At 47.5% G+C, this 14,265-nt stretch overlaps 1 protein-coding gene across 3 annotated transcripts; it reads left to right on the top strand.

The window, feature by feature from the left end:
• Positions 1–2,215: 2,215 nt before the first annotated feature.
• On the top strand, positions 2,216–10,260 carry LOC124302384 (protein drumstick). 3 transcript variants are annotated; one of them, XM_046758537.1, is made up of 3 exons: positions 2,216–2,961; positions 5,178–5,766; positions 8,525–10,260. In XM_046758537.1, the coding sequence occupies exons 2-3, from the start codon at positions 5,537–5,539 to the stop codon at positions 8,598–8,600; spliced, it is 306 nt and encodes a 101-aa protein (XP_046614493.1). In that variant the 5' UTR covers positions 2,216–2,961; positions 5,178–5,536; the 3' UTR covers positions 8,601–10,260. The 3 variants fall into 3 exon arrangements, with proteins under 3 accessions (XP_046614493.1, XP_046614483.1, XP_046614503.1); XM_046758527.1 differs by having other exon boundaries at positions 5,160–5,766; XM_046758547.1 differs by having other exon boundaries at positions 2,227–2,961; positions 5,160–5,766; positions 8,031–10,260.
• Positions 10,261–14,265: the final 4,005 nt, after the last annotated feature.

The raw sequence follows: 14,265 nt of genomic DNA, 5'->3' as shown, positions 1-14,265 counted from the left end.
GGTCCAGCACAGACTATGGAAGATAATTGCACGAAATAATGCTGATTTGACGGAACCTCTAAACATCCGCGAGACTTACACATTGGAGTCACTGCTATATCATTATGACGACTTGAAAACCAAATACACCCAATCGGGGAGCAATACTAGAAACAAAACCATTGCTATACCAAAGACCTCCAAAACCATAGGCTTTAAAAATCATGTGATTCAGGGAATAAAGAGCTATAACAGACTCACGCATGAGCTGAAAATATTAGAATGTAGTAGAAAAAATATAAAGAGGCAAATAAAAAGCTACCAAATATCACAAAGAAACTACTCAAGCACCGAAAAACTACAACAAAAATGATCATTTTATTTTATATTCACATTATATTTTATTATATTATTATTATTATTATTGATAAACCTTCTTAGTTATATCTTAAATAACTATTTTGTTATTTTTTTCTTTATCTACTTTCGCCAGTCCTTTGCACAGACATGCTAAATGTCTCTGCAGGGTATATATTATTGTCCTTGGGATTATTAGTCTTAAGTCAAGTATGTATACGATGTAAATTGCTGGTTTAAATATACTAAATACGCGTATTGACACGAATGGCGAAAGAGGTTGCAGTTTATTTTATCGTCAATGCTGCAGCTCCGAAGACTGCATGAGCTGTCGGGTGCACCGAAGGCGAGTAGATTCGCTTGCCGGAGATTTCAATGCCCGCAACGACAATACATATATATGGTATAGATTTTTAAAGCAGAGTAGGAATCGTGGCGCTCTTTTACCTGTAGATAAAATAATGGTCGTCAATATTCCCAGCTCTTGTCAAAATCAGTGCAATATGTACGTGTCAGGCGAACGCGATACGGCAGGAGAAGCGGATGAGCACTTTGACCCTCGTGCCGATGTCTGTCGGGTTGCTGACGGACACGTCGGACTCCCACGTCTCACTCGCAATCTTTTACTCGGTGGAGCATATTCGAGTAGATACCTGTCCGTTGCATCTCGCGAGGCCTGCGGAGTGATTCCCACCATGCAGCCGTGCAAAGCGCAACGTGCATAGAACGTTCATCGTATCCAGGAAAGGTTCATTACGCGATATATCGCGGTCGGGTCGGGGGCCGCGGGGGCGGCAAGTCGCCCGGCGGAGCAATGGCGGTCGCATTGCGCAAGGAGAACCCTCTTGGCCTCGGTGCTCGCCCTCTTGTAATTTTGGTCGGCGGACCGGCTCTTCGGTAAAGAAGGAGCTGGATGTCCGGGCCCTTGTTATTACAGTATTTTACTTATAACGCGACTAGGATCAAGAGCATCGCGCGTTCGATCGTCCGGCAGCGTCGGTGGCGAAGGAGGATGTCGCGGTTGTCGTTCGGAGACTCCCGCTCGATTCGTAGGGTCCGCGCGTCGGAGGCGGCGGGGGAGGCGGCGAGCGGCCCAATGCGGTGATACGGCCGGATCCCGGGGAGGCGGGGCCCGACTCCTGGCGATGGCTCGCGGATGCTGTAGTGGGGGCGGAATGGACCGGCGGCGCTCACCGGGTGGGGGGTTGACAGCGACTACTGTGCATTTCCCACGTGCCCTGGGAACCCTTGCGGCGGTCCGGCGGCCCCCGCAATCTCGCCCCTTCTCGCTCTCGCTCTCGCTCTCGAGCCGTATCCTCTCGCTCGTTCGCCGCGATGCCCGAGAAAGAGACGCCGGCGACGGTCGCGGCTCCCAGGGACCCGGGGGCGCGGGTCCGTCGAGTGCTACCTCCGTAGCCGCGCAGGATGCAATCGCTTTGACTCCCCGCGGGGGCGGTGGGTCCGCGGGGGGCAGACGGCCGGCGTCCTAACCTGACCTCCTCGCGGCACGCGGGGGATGCTGCGACGCGGGAGAGAGAGAGAGAGAGAGAGAGCGAGAGAGAGAGAGAGAGAGAGAAAGAGGGAGCGAGAGGGAGAGAGGAGTCAGGGGCGGGCCTAGCTCCGGCCTCCGGGAAGGGATGGACGAGAGGGTTGACGGGGTCCTAGGGGAAGCGACGTGGCCCTAGCGGCAGCAGCAAGGAGCCGGGAACCCGAAGGATTTGTGAGCAACCGAGCCGCTATTCGGCGACCGGCGAAAGGGAGACGGGGCTATAGTCCCGTCCTTCCGAACGGACCTGCAGGGATAAAAAGTGCTACCACGTCTTTACTACCCACTTCCACTACTGCCTCACCGCGCGCCACTGCAGCCGTCGGTTCCTCCCGCAGCATCGCACTTATACCATACCACGCCGCTTCCGCAGCCCGGCTTATACGCGATCCTCTTATACGAGCGGGGACCGGGTTAGTTCAGTAGGGAGGTACGGGTCCTCCAACCAGAAGAAGAGCCAGCACCGAGAGAGACCCTTGCCTTACTACACCACCGAGACCTACCGTCTTACGGGTCTACTATTGGGGCTACCAGCTACCAGGAGTAGGTACCACCTCGGGTGGACTATCGGTTGGCAGACCACGCACCATCGGTTCAGTTCAGTCCGCGCCGCGCACCCAAACGGTTCAGACCTGTCTTTCTGCACGGCTTAGCCCCTACTTCGTGTATCCAGAACGTATCGAGCGTTATACGCATCACCCTCGTCGTACGATACGACGCCGCTTGTACCGGGAGTACTCTACCACCGTATTCGTTTCGTCTGCACCTGTACACACCTACCAGTTTCTGCAAGGATCGCGCGCGAGGCCCGCTCTTCGAGTCTCTCGATACATGTACCGACGACCGTCTTCTCGTATGTGATCCACGTGATTGCCTGCATCCGAAGAACAGTGATCCGAGACGACTCAGAGGTTACACTCAGAGGTCGTACCTGTATCATCCTGATTTTTAAGCCGGTCGATCCAACGTTGGACCGCGGTTCTTTCGCCGCGTCGCTGTAAACCAGACACGAAGGAACTTTTTTCGTACCCAGAATATCGCTGCAGAGCTCAAGATCAACGTTCTCCTTTCCGTTATCGGTAAGTTACGCATAATTCGTTTTTATATTCAATTATTTGTGCATATTTCATTTATCAAATTGTTATTCCCCGCACTTCAACTCGACTTAACGTAATACATTCTATCCTGCCGTAATGAGTTATAGTTATCGTTCTACGAGAACAGGAATGTAAACAGTACGCGATTTCATTCATAGAAACCGAACGCCGCCTTTACCACTGCCATGGTTATCGCAACAATCTGCTTTGTATACATTCGGTTTGTTTCTTCACCACCTATAACTCGAGCCCATTCTCGTAATCATACAAATTGTCTTGTAAATAGTTCGAAACCTTCAAGAAGCAGAGGAACCGGTATAATTGTGGGTATAATTTTTCATTCATCCGCGTTTTAAAATATCGAACGTATTTCAAAATCGACAGCTTTATCCGAATGTGCGTATACGAGTATATCGCACATATATATATATATATACGTTTGCGCATCTTGCCGTTTTCAACTCTCGATTCACGACGACCGCTAGGGTCATGACAATTATTACGGTGGATAAACACCGCCGTATGTAATCGAATACCCATCGACATCGGCAATGTTTATATACCATCTGCAGGGATCGTATGAAATGACCGGTGTCTCGATGTCCGTAAACGAGTATACCTATAATCCTACACGTAAGTCGTCGAGTAGTGAATCACGTGCTGCTGGCCTTTGTCAGTGTGGGAACACGATGTTTACACAGCTCGTACACGTTGTCTCGAAGGTATATACATACCTATATACATATTGTGAAATCGTGTGAAGACCGCGTCGTAGCGTTCGTTCAAAATATGACTCCGTATATTGATATCGATGTTCTAAACGATATAAAAGCTTGTCTTTCGCGATCGGTGACCCCGTAGAAAAGCGACGAAAAATCGAACCGCGCGTTCGATATAAATTTTTCACCGGGATCGCATAATCGGCAAGAAAATTGCCCCGCGCCGCCACCATTTTTCTTTCGATATCAAATGGAAGGGCTCTCCATCCAGACACCGGCTACTGGTCTCGTGGCGTTGCGATGATCGCACGTGGTTCCCTGCGGAGGGTGTGGTCCCGGGGTCTAAAGAGCTACTGGTTAAAAACCGGTAGCCAGCCGCCAAAGTCCTGGGCGAAGGGCGGCGCACGGTAGCCAAACGGAGAGCTTTGGTTGGCTCTCCTCTTCCGTGCTCCTCGCTCTCCGCGTTTCAACGGCACCGCCGCCGCCGCTCGTGTACACTCGACGCCGCGTTTAAACTTCACCTCCTCACGAGAGGAATCAGTCCCGAATCGGCGTTGACGGTTCCGCAGCCGATGGAGAGTATCGGTCTCGAGTCAAACGACGGTCTCCGCTTTGTCCCCGCGCGATCCATCGACGAAAGAATTGTCGCACAAGTCGCAGCGCCGATGAGCTGCGAAAAGGGCTTTGATATCTTGATTTTCTGAAATTCACGAAATTGTAAGAGATTGCGGGTGAGACTTCGAATTTGGATTCTTCAGCCCAGTGCAGATTTATCATTGCCCCCCGCAATATAATCTTCTCGGCTGACGGTGTCATTGTGTACACACACGTCTCACGATCTTCGTGTATAATAAGAACGGCTCGCCTAGAGTGCGGGTGGGAGACGATAGGTGGGCAAAGTGGGGGAAGGGACGGCGAGGCGCGGAAAGAGGGTGGACGAGGTCCTCTTTAGACGGGGGCGAGTGGAGGGGGCTGCGAGAGGAGAGAGAGAGAGAGAGAGCGAGAGAGAAGGAATGAGCGATCGAGGAGGGGGTGAGAGAGGTGGCGGAGAGGGCGAGGAGAAGGAGAAGGAGTAGGAGTAGGAGTAGGAGTAAGAGGAGGAGGAGGAGGAGGAGGAGGAAGAAAAAAGGCGCACGGCGCGGCGCGGCGCGTAACACGGTAGCCCAATTAGAGCTCACCGCCTTCAGCCACCTTTGAAGCCGTCTTTAACCAGCTCGAGGGCTACGCCCCGACCGCTCGCACCTTTTTCGACATGAGTAGACTGTGTTCCGCGTTTCTCAGGGATAACAAACCATGGCATGCGTTCTCGCGGCAAGAGGGAGGGCGGGAGGTAGGGAGTCGTTGGACAACGATACCGGTAGAGTCGCGATTTGATAGATCTGTCATGTCAGGGGGGTGGGGGAGGGGGGGGGTGATGTCGTCGAATGTGTACCATCAGGGGCGTCACGTGACCAGACGTAGCTATTCGCTTGTTCGCAGGTAAAAGAGGACGAAGGAGAAGTATATAAGAAGCGAAGGAGAGAGAAGCCGAGGAAGAAGCTTCGTCCGGCCACGACGTCGTCACCAGGGCGAGGCGCAGTGATCTCACTCGGTGCAGGGGCGACAAGAGGAGACAAGGAGACAAGGAGACAAGGAGACAAGGAGACAAGGACGACGCCGGGTCCAAAGAGGGAAGACCGAGAGCGGGGCAGTCCTCCTTCGCACACAGGCCTAAACCGGCACGCACCTACGCGCGCACACTTTGAGGTCCTCTCGAGGTGGGGAGGCGATACTCGTTTGGCGATAGAGATAGATAGAGTGGTAGCCACGAACCAGCCCGGCGGTGGGAATTTATAAGGATGTTCGCGATAATGCCCATGGAAACGGAGGGGCACGGCAGGGAATTCGCGCGGCGACAGAAGATGCGCGCCAAGTGCAGCGTCGAGTTCGTGTGCAAGTACTGCCAGCGTCGCTTCACCAAACCCTACAACCTAATGATTCACGAACGCAGTCACAAGGACGACGTTACCTTCACCTGCGAGGTATGCGGCAAGTCCTTCAAACGGCAGGACAACCTTAAGCAGCACAGGTAAATTATTAATTATACGTATACCGCGTATCGATCCGTTCCGTACAGCGTCTACCTGTTGAGCCGTTCGCGAGTATTCTTGATTTTTTTTTTCATATTTTTTTTTGTTGTCTTTTACCAGCCCTTGCTATCGTTTTATATTTCATTGTTTTTTGTTTTTTTTTTTTGTTTTTTTTTTTTTTGTTCTTGCGTTTCTCTCCGTCACCTTTCTCGAGTTACGTAGCATTGTACGGTTATACGTGTTTTCGGTATGTTCAATCAATTTCAAGATAGCTCTTGCATAATTCGTACGTCAAAGACTTTATCAATACGTTGACGAAAATTCTTTTCGTGTCCGAAAAAGTATCAAATCATCGATATTCGAAATCACGATATCCAAAGTAATTTACATTTATATTCACCGGTTTGCACGCGTATAGCTAATATCTGATTTGTGTAAGAAGCGGGTTTCGGGATCCGCGAAATGACAGCCGGGCAAGTGGAAAAGTGACAGATATTATAGTGGTTGAATCGCTTCGATGGTTTTTGGATAGTTGAACGAAACTGACGTTTTTTGAATTTCGAGTTTTGTTTGATTGTTTCTTTGAAGTTTCTGATAATATTTATCGATTTTCATCACATCGAAAGTAAGGAAGAGACTGTTATACTTATTGATATTCGGATTGTGTGCTGGTTGTATAGTATATATACCGATAAACCTTTAACAATATTATACATCTCCCGCACTCGAAAACGCGTAATTGCATCTGCACGATATACATATATTATAATGCACAATGATTATGCATCCTTTTAGTGCAATAATAACGATTCTTCTGGAATGTTTTGGCATGGAAATTTAACCCAGTATCTTTAATATATCTTTCGATATAATCAGTTATTACCATAGGTTACGTATACTAAATTGTATCGAACGTATATTCGTTGAATCATCTACTGTATGTGTAGATGTCTCAACGTGAATATCGTATATATTGTGGATGATGTGTCATACACGTACACGTGAGGCGCGCAGCAATTTGTTCGGGATAGATATTTTTAAACGGTGTTTCTGTATAATTTGATTCCGCATATCATTAACATTTTATTAGACTTTTCATTATATAGGCAGGTCTTTACCGCGGCATCAATGAATACAGTTGCGAGGATGAAAATTTTCAGCTGTCAGCCTATCGAATAAAATTCAATTTCACACCTCTCTCTTTCCGCTGCAATATATACACGCATTTTGTATCATATACATAAAATTAATCGTTCATTTATCGAACCCAAACCCTACCGCATGCGATTACTTGTACAGAGATTGCCCATTATCAGTGAAACAATTTATTCGCCGTCGTGTGTCTAATTTTGTCGCGAAGAAACTGAAAAATTGAATGAACGTAAGTAAGAGAGTTCATCGTACCGGAAAAACATAACTTCGTGGATATTTTTTCTCTTCAAATGACTCGATACGTCAGATTCAAATCCAGCGGCTGCTCGTTTAGTATAAAATTCAAATCAGAGTCGCGATTCTCCTGCAAGTAAAGCTAAAATATCAATTATTATACGATTGCACATTACCAAAATAATATTGCAGTACATGACGAGTATACGTCGGTGTGACGTCATTACACTGTATTGTCAAATAGGTCGGACTTAATGCGTAGGCATCGTATGAAGAGGTTATAACACGGGAGGGGGGGCAGTGAAACGTTAATCGTTTAACAAATGCAAATGATAAGCGAACTGCAAAAGCAGCAGCAGCATCGGCTATATAAGTGTAGAGTTGGCGTTTGGATCGCTGTAATAGCCGCGTGTGTTCCTACATAGTAAAACTGGTTCTGATTTCTCGATATTTTTCCCCATGCGTATATCGTACGTACACGTATACCCGTACGTAGATTTGTGTAGGATATAGAAGATGGGTAGCACGTATAGCGAGCATGCAGCCTGATGTACAGCGGTTGGAAGCGACGTATAACCCGTAAATCAGGAGAATAACCAGTGTGTGTTGCATCGGGCATAGAATGTACAATACAGGTATATAGGTGTACAGGTATAGATGTAATACCTATAATACAAGTATACAGGTATACGCATAGCGTCAGGGCATTGGCAATAAAATAAATCTTCGACGGTGGTGATGCTAATGGATAACTGATACCTACAAACCTAAATAGCGCCCCGGCTGTATCATATAATAATATCTTGTATATAGGTTGTATGATAGCCGGTATGCCTTTGCAGTGTAACGGAGGTGGTCTTGTTCTCTTCTGTTGTAGATGTGGGTGGCGGTGAGCGGGAGCTCTGAGTCTCCTGCCTTGACAAAAAAACGCACTATTTCCACTTCCACTTTCCACTTTCCCTTCCGGCCTCGCTCTGACCTCCACTCGACCGGCTCCTTCTATACGTCCGATCGAATCTTGTTACTTGTATTCTCTCGTACTCGTTACTCTTCTTAACACCCCCTTAACCGCTACCCGTCCCCAGCAATATCCCGACAATGGTAATTCGTTCTATCCCGCATCCCGCGCAGCGTGCACCGGCTGCTCTCCGCAGCCCTTTCGCCCGCCTGCGGCCTCTTTGCCTCCATCGTCCGCGCCTCACTACCAGACACCTTCTTCTTCACCTTCGCCCGCACCTGCATCATCCCGAAAACGAATTAAACCCGCGGCATGTGCCCCCGATTCGGTTTACTAACCCTCGCACGGTCATCCCATTCGACATCGAAGAACCAACCCTCCTTATGGTCCGATTTCTGCCGTCTCTGTTCCAGGAGCATTCACTCCGTCCCTCACAAGGGCTCCAACGGCTACTCAAATGGCTATTCGAATGGCTACTCTAGGTATTAGAAGCCACCGCCCTCCCTAGCGCGTTGCTGACGCAAACACCACACCTCAGTCACCCCTTCCGCGTCGCACCATCTCCACCCTCGATCCTCCGTCCTCTGCATACTCGTCATACCTCCCCGCTAAATTCCTCCTCGTCAATTCCGGCACTACGTCTTCCCGACGGATTATTCCTCCGCGAAACGGGATCGCGGATCGAGAGAGGAGGGACGAGAGGGACGAGGTCCAGACTCGAGGAGGGCCCAGTCGCGGATGCGCGGAAGACCGGGGGCCACCTCGAATCGGGCCTTCCTGGACGCGGCACGCCGAGAGCCGGCGGTTCGTTCGTCTTCCGCAGCCGCGGCTCCGAGAGACGACGGGGTATTTCAAAGCGCGGCTTCCGTCGGCCACGCCCAGCCCTCGGGCGACATCGGGAACCAAACCGTCTGTGGAGCAGAACGGCTACCATATATCCACCAACCGTTCGGCTCAAGCCCGAAATCAGTCTGGAACGCCTCGAGGCTGAGCACGCGGCTTGTGCGGAAACACCTGCGGTAGCCGTCCGTCAAATCGGGCAGACGGCGCTCTCGATTACTTCCGTTCCTTGGGGAAGAGTCGGCGCGTCGAGGCCTCTGGATTTCGCCGTGCTGCGACTAACGACGATGGACCCTGCACGGTGGTGATTTTGCAACAACATCATGCACGAGACGAACAGGGGATCGGCAGGATGCGCGGGACGGCGTGCAGTCGTGGATTTCGGTGTCGAGTTTATGTATAAAACCTATTAAACGAAGCAGCTACAGCGTCTCGACCGACTCGAGACTAGCTTTTACGCCAGCTTTTAAAAACGTTTTACACTGACCCGACGATACAATAGCGTGTAATAATATAACACTCTTACCTGTAATACGCAACGACAAACCCAGGTGAATTTTTCAAACGTGTAAATGTATATGACATTTTTGGTTTTTATTATTCTTGTTTTCATTTGATGATTTACAAAAATCTTTATTATCCACTGTCACGGTTTGCGAATTATAATAAATATTGTACAGAAATTTCTCTAACCTCCAAAAATTTCTAGAAACAAACAAGGAAGAAGTAGAAAGAAAAATAAAAAGAAAAGTAATGAAATTAAACGAACGAAAGTTGAGGTAAATAGAAAAAACTAAAACAATATGAGACTGCAGGTGCACTTTGTAAATAGCTTAATATAATATTATACTGTGTTTTTAATATTATTATTATATAAATAATATGATGATATCCTGATTATATTATCTTATAAATATTATTGAATTATATAGATTTTAGTCACTATATAGAGCTCGGATTATAGGCCCCGATATATTATACCTACGGCGGCATACCCAGTTGTACCTAGTACTATATATTATATTCGAGTGATACGATGACACCGATGATTATTTTGTCACCTCGTTACGACAATAACGATACGACTATGAATGCTACGGCACGGCATTACCGACCCGATGCGTGTTTAATTTTCACGGGCCGGGCAGCAACGAAACAACAGCAAAAGGATAACGAAAGGACAGAAAGTATAAGAAAAGAAAATAATGTCCTTGTGTATAGCGTGTCTTGGCAATAATGGGGGATATCGCAATGTACCGTCGGGAAATCCACTATCGGCCTATACCAATAAATTCGCCAACTTGTCAAACATCTTGCTTCTTTATTTCGAATACCCTGCATTTTCGGTTCTCGCACAATCTCCCCATACCATCTCCACCTGTTACCTGCAGCGAGCATCTCTGCTTCAGCGTTCGTGTTAAGTGTTTGTTTTGTTTTCTTTTTTTTTCCCTAATCTTTTTTACTTCCCTCTCATCTTTGGTCCTTTTATTTACTCAACAACTTTTTTTCTCACACTCTGCAGACACGAAATATCGATATATATATATATACACACGCTATACGCACATGGTATAGTCTTATTCCTTTCCGAAAATGTTAAAAATAGTTTACCCGCATACCCGTTGAACCGCAGATAATCAACTCGCGGAGAAACGCTCGGCTCTTGTAATTCGGAATGAATAAATTTCACATGCCGCAGCTATATTATATACAATAAATACGCATAGGTATGTTGACGAAGATAGCGGTCACGGGCAAACGCCTGCATTCATCCATCGGTCATTTCACCGACAGGCATAGGTATAATGTACGCACGGCATGGCCGACGAGCCTGGAAGCCGTAGGACAGGGAGGGCAGCGCGCCGGTTTGTGTACGTCGCGTTATTCAAGAGACGAATCGAACGATAATTGTATTTAAAAGGTCAGTCTCCTCGTGGCAGCCGCGCCGAGCGTTTATCAACGAGCGGGGTGATCGGCACCGGTTTCAAACAAGTTGTGGCTGTAGGTGTTATGCAATATCGATGTCGCCGTTACAACAGACGTTCGACGTTGAAGAATCCGCGCGACCGCCTCAACGCCGGAACACGACGAACCTCTCCGCAGCCTGCGGATGCTCCTCGTCCCACAGCCAAGGTACGTACGTACCCTCTACGCATACCCACACCTACTCGTTTCACGAAGCGCCCGTCTTTGTGCGACTGTGTGATTGCGTGTTTCTCGCGCGTATGTTACGTACGCATGCGCGCAGCCAAGTGGGAATGCAAATGCAAATACTAAGTGGTACACGCTGTCTTACAACTCGGGACAAGCCCGACTTACGTTAGAGGCATAAAGAAAGCCTCCGGCAGCTCGGATAGAGTGTGAATTGGAGTCGGGAGTAGGAAGGCGTTGATCTGTAATACAGATATTATAACATCTCTGCACAGTGTCCAACCTGTCGGGGGGAAGAGGGTTATGAATTTATGAATAATTTCAATTCTCTCGTTCTATGGCCACGCTCGAATCGCATTTCGTTGCCTGCAATATGTATACAAACACTTCAATTTCATCTATACGCAACGTACAAACGTTCCACATACTACAGTGATTGTTTCATTACGCAGGGTCAAGGTTGAGATGAAAAACACGCCTGAGAAATAATACTCGTTAATATGTGTATGTATACACATCAATGTATCTGTATGTCGAAAGATATACTGCGCGATAGGGAGTTGTCTTTGCCGTGAATTGGTTGTTTTTCTTTTTTCATGCTTGTGTTTTTTCTCGTATAGGTACGTTCCTCTTCTCTCTATCTTTTTTCTCGAAGAAAACAACTTGTTCAGACATATATACATATTATAGTCAGCCCGTGGCGAACATAACAAATGAATCGAAATATTTATAGATAGGTATATAAATACAATTATTTATTCGACGACAGGATTGTCCTATGTATACGCATATTATACGTCTTGCTTATGGGACACTGTGAGTAACAAGACTGACCGACGTCTCCGTTTTCCGAACGTTATTGCGTCTTACTATGGCAATTAATTTTAAACCGAAAAGAAATAAAGAGATGGAAATCTTAGACAAAGGCAATCGAATGAGCCATCCGCAGCCGAATTAATCGAGTGGCTTACGTACAGGCGCGGTATGTCTAAGACTTCCATTAATTACGTCCATTCAGACGCGAAAATCGAAGCGCCTTATACCTTACATACAGCTGTAGTGCCGCAGCAACGTAGAAAAGTCTGCGACACAGTGCACTCGACAACCCGTTACAGTATCGCGTGCGTGTCCGTGACTACGTCTACGCGAAAAAGGAACATGTCACGAGAAGCCTGAAGCATGCACGGCATGGGGCGAACTTCGCGCGCTGAAAGTAAAAGTCATCCGCGCCAGCGTACGTGAGGATGGACGAACGAGTCTGTATCGCTGTATCGTGAAACGTCGACCATTCTCCGAAGAAGAGCGAAAAACAAGAAGGAGAAGAAGATGAAGAAGAAGAAGAAGAAGAAGAAGAAGCTGCTCTCACCTCCCGGGGCAAATGTCGTGAGTGGGCTGCCACTGCCCGTGAACGTTATAACGCGGCCTGCCTATATCGCTCGGGCAAAGTTGAGCCACAAACTGTACAAGCCTCGTAAGTTACAAGTCGAATAGCCGTGAGATCTGTGGTCGGAAGTTGCCTTGTCATTGCCATATTTTTTTTTGTTATTTTTTTTTTGTCACTTTTTCATATTGTTTCGCCTCAGCGATGCGGTTCGATTTCGCAGGAGGAATTTAGAAACTTTCAACGACATTGCGATTGTTCTGAATTCAAGCTGGTTTAAATACCTTAAATATGAAGATGTATGTGGAATTTAATCTCAGACGTTTCATCACTTCGAAAGAAGCTAATTTCCTACATTTTTTGCAAATCTCACAATAATAATCTGGTAGTTTACGATACCGACGATGCACCGTAAAACTTGATGACATTTTTTGTACGTGAATTTTATCAAAAACTTTTATTACTGTATTTACTGACCCGCTTTAGCTGAATCGATTCTACAAGTCTCACTAAAAATATCTGCGTCTTGGCTGACGCGGCGTCGTTTTCTGGTTGCTGATCTTGGCAAACTTTGACACGAATTGGGAAATACGTCTGAAACACTTCGCTTCGAGTTATATACATCCTGTATAACTATACCAACGAGAGCGTTAAATTTAATCTTGTGATTTAAACCAAGGTGGCATTACGCTGCGTACGATACCTGCAAGTATACACTAAACCCACTAAAATATGCCCACTCGAGTGAAAAACGCGGCTGACCTTTTCCGAGGTATCGTGTTGCATTGCGCGACTTAGGCTTGGGTACATACCGTGGCAAATATATATCGAACGGTTTCGTAAGCGGCCTGGCAGAGCTGATAGCTTCCATCAACACACACGCGCGTACCTAAGTCAAACCTAAGGCAAACGTCGAGAGACGCGTACAAGTATCGAGCTTCATAGCTTTCTATAAAATCCTCTACAACGACTCGTTAGATGCGGCTGTGCTGCATGCTGCATGCGGTAGCGGCGCGGAATCCCGAGGCAAACGTTGACTGATGCGTCCCGGCTTCCCATGATCTCTCGATCAGAGCATACTCAGGTATCACCGCCGCGCTGCGTGTATAATACGGACGTCATAAAACCGCGAGCTAGACTCTCTCCTCCGGAGGCTTGCTTGGCTCGACGCAGGCATAGGTTAAAAACCTGCAGGCTGCACTCTAACGTGGGTGCGATCGCGCGGGGGTCAAAGGTCGCGGAAAAGTAGCGCAAATTGCTGGTAATGATACTAATAGCCCCGGTAAATTACTCGAAGGCTTTCACTGCGTCGCTTGGTGGGGTGGGGGTGAGGAGGAGGGAGAAGGAGCAGGAGGGAGGGAGGGGGGGGGGTATACAAGGAGGAGGGAAGTAAAAACTCTAAGTAGGTGAATGAGCGGGAAAAAATCTGGGAGCGTGTCGTGCCTGTAAAGTAGCTGTGCAGCAGCGCTTATCATGCTTTAATAATGCGCGGCCTCCGTTCGTACCCTGTGGGCTGATGATCACGGCAGAGGAGAAGATGTAAATTCAATTTGCCATACATATGGATAACATGCATATTATGACCACACCGCGCCGTGTGCTGTATAATGAAAAGAGGAAAGAAGATAATAATAATAAAGAAAAAAAACAAAAAAAACAAAACAAAAATCGAATCTGACAGATCTCGAGGCAATAAAGTTACGCAATTATAGGTAAAGTCGTATAACGCGCGGTGTGTTTCTTTCGTTTCTTCCTCTCTTTATTTTTACTTCTTTTATTTAT

Source organism: Neodiprion virginianus, chromosome 1 (assembly GCF_021901495.1).
Source record: "Neodiprion virginianus isolate iyNeoVirg1 chromosome 1, iyNeoVirg1.1, whole genome shotgun sequence".
Classification (NCBI taxonomy): Eukaryota; Metazoa; Arthropoda; class Insecta; order Hymenoptera; family Diprionidae; genus Neodiprion; species Neodiprion virginianus.
This window is presented reverse-complemented; position numbering and strand designations above follow the sequence as displayed.